Source organism: Austrofundulus limnaeus, unplaced genomic scaffold (genome assembly GCF_001266775.1).
Source record: "Austrofundulus limnaeus strain Quisiro unplaced genomic scaffold, Austrofundulus_limnaeus-1.0 Scaffold11, whole genome shotgun sequence".
Taxonomy (NCBI): domain Eukaryota; kingdom Metazoa; phylum Chordata; class Actinopteri; order Cyprinodontiformes; family Rivulidae; genus Austrofundulus; species Austrofundulus limnaeus.
The window spans coordinates 4818576-4825207 of record NW_013952413.1 but is presented as its reverse complement, the minus strand read 5'-3'; the positions used below and the strand labels follow the sequence as shown (position 1 = coordinate 4825207).

The window sequence follows — 6632 nt, the reverse complement described above, 5'->3', positions numbered from 1 at the left end:
TACATACATACATACAGAGAGAGAGAGAGAGAGAGAGAGAGAGAGAGAGAGAGAGAGAGAGAGAGAGAGAGAGAGAGAGAGAATATACAATACAAATATATAATAAACAAAAAATCTGTGCGTCTCCTGGGGGCTAAGCCCCCCTTGTCCTTAAAACCTTGTGACTCCCCTGCCCACAAGGAACATGTATTTTTTTTTAAAGAAACGTAAATATCATAAGTAACTTGAACGAACATTTTATTTGCATTATGCCAATCTTGTTAAAAATACAAGCCGTTTTTGTTTCCAAGGTTCAACATCTATTTCAGTCATTACGGTAATGAACGGGATTTACGTCAGAGTCGCAGCTGATATAAGGTCTTGGTTCGTTCCGTGGAAGTGGGTTTCGGTCTTCCACGAGAGACGATGTTAGGAATGGATTCTGATATCTTTTAAATCATACATGTACATATTTTAGAACAGTTTTTATAGATGCAGTAGTAAAATGAGTCTTTTGTACAGTTTTCTGTGGGAACTCGGCGATGTAATGCGGACTAACTTGCCGTCGACTAAAGAAACAATGCAGGCCTAGCTAGCATGAACTGGTGTTAGCCAGAGGAGGCTAATCCTGGTCCAGCAGACTGAAGAGGCATTTAACTCTCGGCCGAAGCTGTGCTTTCAAGTCGTTGAAACGTCAGAATCCAGTAAGTTACTAATATTTGTGTGTTTTTGTTGTGTTTCATACACCTCTGCCAGCTACGGGTGTATTTTTGTCGTCACGTCGCTAAAGTCTTTAACTTGAGGCCATCCTGTATTCGGAGAGTAAAGCGTTAGCTTGTTTAGCATTAGCGAGTTAAGTAATCGTCTTTTACTTTGTTGGTTTCGTGTTAAAACGCTGCTTGTGTATATTTTTGAATGTCATTTTCCTAAAAGAAACTGACAGACCTATATGTAGCTTTTTTGTCATATTCTTTACAATTTGGGATAAAATCAAACTACGTTTAACTAAATATACCTCGAACAAATTATATTCTCTTATGTGTATCACTACATTTTGCTTGTTTGCTACAAAATTATTTATCTCAATTGTGGACATCCACTGGCACCTTTCGTGGTTTTATTTTATGTCATCCTAACTCTAATTCTCTGTCCGAGCACCAAGTTTCATAAAACTGAGACGAATCACTTTTGACGTTCACATTAGATCTTGTTATTAATGTCTAGATACARTATATTAGAATATAACTAAACATTTACCATTGTTTAATATTAAATCTAATGCATTCGTGTCCATTGCATTTTATTTTTTAAATTGATGTTTTGGTCGAAACGCAGTTTTGAAAATGCAAACATTTATTTTATTGATTTAAAATGTCAATTTTGTCTATTTTAAAGTCAAAAAAGCACTGAAGTATGACAAGGTAAATTTCTTTAACAAACATGTTGGGTTGGATTACCCTTAGATGGGATCTCAGATTAAAAATTTACTTGAATACAATTTTTTTTAAACTTGAACTTTAAAATTGTGCTCTCTTTTGTGCTCTCTTACATATTTTCATTGGGATAGGCTTTAGGGCCATGTTAAAGGAGTAAATGTGTTGTAAATAGTCCTCATATATTATGCTATTTATGGCATGATTCAAAGTTTCCCTGCAGAACATTGTTGTAACAGGATGTTCGGTTTTTTACACATCACGTGGCATTGGTTTTAATGTTGAACAATCAACATTTATTTTAAAAGTTGTTTATAGTTTGATGTAGAGGTCACCTGGTGTCATTTGTGCTGGTTTTTAGAAATGAGAGCAGCTGATGGCCAATAAACAAGTTTTTTTTTGTCTATGCAATATGTATTTTTAATTTATCAAAAGTATAACATATTTGCTTATCTTTAATAAACATGTATTTTACAATGCCTCAAAACTAACTTTGACACTTTAAATACATACATACAAACATACATACATACACACATACATACAAACACGCATACATACAAACACGCATACATACATACATACACACACACACACACACACACACACACACACAGTGGGGAGATCAAGTATTTGATACACTGTTGATTTTTCAGGTTTTCCCACTTGCAAAGCTTGTAGATGACTGTAATTTTTATCATAGGTACTCTTCAACGGTGAGTGATGGAATCTAAAACAAAAATCCAGAAAAATACAATGTATGATTTTTAAATAATTAATTTCCATTTTATTGTGTGAAATAAGTATTTGATCATCTRTCAACCAGTAAGAATTTTGGTTCTCACAGACATGTTAGTTCTTCTTTAAGAAGCCCTCCTGTTCTCCASTCATTACCTGTATTAACTGCACCTGTTTGAACTCGTTACCTGTATAAAAGACACCTGTCCACACAGTCAATCAATCAGACTCCAGCATCTCCACAATGCCCAASACCAGAGAGCTGTGTAAGGACATCAGGGATAAAATTGTAGACCTGCACAAGGCTGGGATGGGCTACAGGACAATAGGCAAGCAGCTTGGTGAGAAGGMAACAACAKTTGGTGCAATTATTAGAAAATGGAAGAAATACAAAATAATGGAAAATCTCCCTCGGTCTGGGGCGCCATGCAAGATCTCACCTCGTGGAGCATCATTGATCTTGAGGAAGGCGAGGAATGAGCCCAGAACTACACGGCAGGACCTGGTCAATGACCTGAATAGAGCTGGGACCACAGTCTCAAAGAAAACAATCAGTAACACTACGCCGTCAAGGATTAAAATCCTGCAGTGCACGCAAGGTGCCCTTCCTCAAGCCAACGCATGTCAAAGCCCGTCTGATGTTTGCAAATGACCATCTGAATGATCCAGAGGAGGAATGGGAGAAGGTCATGTGGTCTGATGAGACAAAAAGAGAACTTTTTGGTTTAAACTGCACTCGTCATGTTTGGAGGAAGAAGAATGATGAGTACAACCCCAAGAACACCATCCCAACCGTGAAGCATGGCGGTGGAAACATCATTCTTTGGGGATGCTTTTCTGCAAAGGGGACAGGACGACCGCACCATATTGTGGGAAGGATGGATGGGGCCRTGTATCGTGAGATTTTGGCCAACAACCTCCTTCCCTCAGTAAGAGCACTGAAGATGGGTCGTGGCTGGGTCTTCCAGCATRATAACGACCCAAAACACACAGCCAGGGCAACTAAAGAGTGGCTCCGTAGGAAACATCTTAAGGTCCTGGAGTGGCCTAGCCAGTCTCCAGACCTGAATCCAATAGAAAATCTTTGCAGGGAGCTTAAAGTTCGTGTGGCCCAGCGACAGCCTTGAAACCTGAAGGCTCTGGAGGAGATCTGTATGGAGGAGTGGGCCAAAATCCCTGCTGCAGTGTGTGCAAACCTGGTCAAGAACTACAGGAAACGTCTGATCTCTGTAATTGCAAACAAAGGTTTCTGTACCAAATATTACGTTTCATTTTTCTGGTGTATCAAATACTTATTTCACACAATAAAATGGAAATTAATTATTTAAAAATCATACATTGTATTTTTCTGGATTTTTGTTTTAGATTCCATCACTCACAGTTGAAGAGTACCTATGATAAAAATTACAGTCWTCTACAAGCTTTGCAAGTGGGAAAACCTGAAAAATCAACAGTGTATCAAATACTTGATCTCCCCACTGTACATACATACACAGTGAGTTGGCTCTAGCAGCAAAATGATTAGCTGATGAATATTTTTTTTAAGACAAATTATTGGCTGTTGGTTAAATTGAGCTACATTTAGTTTAATGTTTTTTTTGTTAATTATCTTTCTTTGTGTGTCTTTGCTTACAGCGATGAGTTCGCAGCTCCATGTCTTCTCTCCTCCCTCAGTCTCCTCCAGTGCCTTTTGTCGTGTGAAGAAGCTGAAGGTAGAGAGCAACGTTTGGGATGTATCAACTACAGAAGCTTACAGCTCCATAGCGGGCCAGTCGGCTTACGCCTTTACTCCTGCAATGGCTGTGCCTTCCTTTGCACCGTCACTTGTCTTCCCTTCTGCAGCATCTGGCTCCAGAGGTCAAGTGGTTGTGCGTGCAGCTGATAGCACTGGTAGTCTTCCTCGTGGGTCCAGTCGACGTATTGCCGAGCAGGCTGCATCGACTTCTTACCATCATGAGACGACCGCTGAGACGAAGACCCAAAGGCATGGGCAGAAGAGAAAGATCGAGGAAGCCAGTGAAGGCAGTGGGAGTGGATGTGGCAGTGTCCAGATCTTAGAGGAGCTCTCAGCACCTGCAGCAACTTACTCCACCCGTACTGGCGGCGGTGGAGGAGGAGGCACGGGCCAGTCTATACCTCACTCAGCTCCAACCACCAAGAGCAGCAGCTCCAATGGCGAGGGGGATTACCAGCTGGTGCAACATGAGATCCTCTGCTCCTTGTCCTCCAGCTATGAAGTCCTAGAGTTCTTAGGGAGGGGCACGTTTGGTCAAGTGGCCAAGTGTTGGAAGAGGGGTACCAATGAGATTGTGGCGATCAAGATTCTGAAAAACCATCCTTCGTATGCTCGTCAGGGCCAAATTGAGGTACCCAATGGTTCTTAAATTTATACTTCAAAGACACTTTAAACTGAAATTTTTAAGCTTGAAAATTTTAACATCCCCCACATTGACTTTGTGAAATATAATTAAGTTTTCAAGAGGCTTACAACAGAGCATGTGTTATCAAGCTGTCAGTTTTACCAAACCTATTAGTTTATTAAATAAATATGCAGGGCAAATGATACACATGAATGTTAGCATATTAAATGACTAATATAATTTTCATTATCCCAGTAAATGTTTCATTATCTGGCTGGTTAGGGATGTTAAATTTGTATGGCTCCGCTTCAAATTTCAATTATTAGAAATTTCAAACTGCGTAAACGCCTACGGTTGCTGCATGATTACTGTGCTTTGAAGTGGATTTTCAGTCCAATACAACACCGATGAAACGAGGTTTCCTGCTTTCTATGGAGTTGTTTTTGTTTCAACAGGTGGGCATCCTGAACCGACTGAGTGCAGAGAATGCAGACGACTATAATTTTGTTCGTTCGTATGAATGCTTCCAACACAAGGGCCACACCTGCCTGGTGTTCGAGATGCTGGAGCAGAATCTGTATGACTTTCTCAAGCACAGCAAGTTCAGCCCGCTTCCTCTACGACACATCAGACCCATCCTTCAGCAGGTTGGTGAAGGATCTCATTCTTGTTTGTGTTCTTGGTATTTCTGTCAGACTAATGCTTTTGTGATCGTATCTGTAGGTGGCTACAGCCTTGATGAAACTTAAGAGCCTGGGATTGATTCATGCAGACCTAAAACCTGAAAACATCATGCTAGTTGACCCCATCAGACAGCCCTACCGGGTGAAGGTTATTGACTTTGGCTCAGCAAGCCATGTGTCCAAAGCAGTTTGTTCAACATACTTACAGTCTCGCTACTACAGGTAAGTGGCTAAAAAAAAAMCAATTTGTTTTTGTGTTGTTGATTTTAATTGTCTAGTTCTGTTTCCTCAATAAAGCTGTGCTCATTTGTTGTCCAGGGCTCCAGAGATCATTTTGGGTCTGCCGTTCTGTGAGGCCATTGACATGTGGTCCTTGGGCTGTGTGATTGCTGAGCTGTTTTTGGGCTGGCCTCTCTACCCTGGAGCTTCAGAGTATGATCAGGTCAGTACAAATATTTGTTTTCCAAAAGTCTTATCTGATACTTTAGCGGGTAGGAAGGGGCGGGGGGATTTCAGAGAAAAACCTATGAGCAATTTAAAACAAGAGGAGGAAGTTTGTGGTGAAGCATCTTACCCAGTTCTTTAACACAAATCTTTTTTTTATTTTATTTTWTTTTTATGTCCAGATCCGTTACATTTCTCAGACTCAAGGTTTGCCAGCTGAGTACCTGCTGAGCGCCGGCACTAAGACCAGCCGTTTCTTCAACCGAGGCCCTGACTCCAGCTACCCTCTCTGGAGACTGAAGGTTAATATTGCAAATATTAAATCCAACAGAACATATGCAGTACTATTTAGATGTGCCGTATGAAATTGATGAAGGCAGCTTTAAGAGGCTGTTGGATTGATTCCATCATATTTACTTTTACCTTTTTTTTAAAAAACAAATCATCATTGCACTTAACTAAATATTTTTGTTTTGTTTTTCATCAGACCCCAGCAGAGCACGAAATGGAGATGGGCATCAAATCAAAGGAGGCCAGGAAGTACATCTTCAACTGTCTGGATGACATGATGCAGGTAACAATTGTACAAGCTAGAAAATTTTAGAGTAACACTTATTACTACACCTTATTTAGCCTTATTTAATCATTAATAAATGGTTGGTTAACCTTGAAAACAATAAACTAATGATTTGTATTTAAGAAACTATAAATTAACATGTTTATTAGTGCTTTTCCAATAAAGGCTAATTACTTCCAAAACTAACATACTCATTTATTCATGCTTAATAACTCATGAATTAACCCTCTGAGGTCTAAATGGACGTTTTTGACAAATTTTGAATTTACCCTTATATTTCCACCTTAAAAACTATTTACCTTGCCTTGTTTGGTATCATTATTTTCAGCACAACCTCAGCTTTATGACTTTTGAGTGTTTGTTTCATTTTAACAAACTGCATTATCACAGTGAACCAAAAATCACACAAAACAAAATC

The 6632-nt window shown here is 39.5% G+C and overlaps 1 protein-coding gene across 4 annotated transcripts in view; it reads left to right on the top strand.

Annotated features, from left to right (window-relative positions):
* The first annotated feature begins 350 nt into the window (after positions 1-350).
* Positions 351-6632, top strand: part of hipk1b (homeodomain interacting protein kinase 1b) — a 17182-nt gene continuing 10900 nt past the window's right edge. For 2 of the 4 annotated variants that reach the window (XM_014002137.1, XM_014002136.1), the window contains exons 1-7: positions 351-683; positions 3786-4516; positions 4966-5157; positions 5234-5415; positions 5512-5635; positions 5820-5939; positions 6125-6211. In XM_014002137.1, the coding sequence (XP_013857591.1) occupies positions 3788-4516; positions 4966-5157; positions 5234-5415; positions 5512-5635; positions 5820-5939; positions 6125-6211 (1434 nt within the window). In that variant the 5' untranslated portion in view covers positions 351-683; positions 3786-3787. The remainder of the gene's footprint in view (positions 684-3785; positions 4517-4965; positions 5158-5233; positions 5416-5511; positions 5636-5819; positions 5940-6124; positions 6212-6632) is intronic. The other 2 variants (XM_014002139.1, XM_014002138.1) reach the window with 1 other exon arrangement.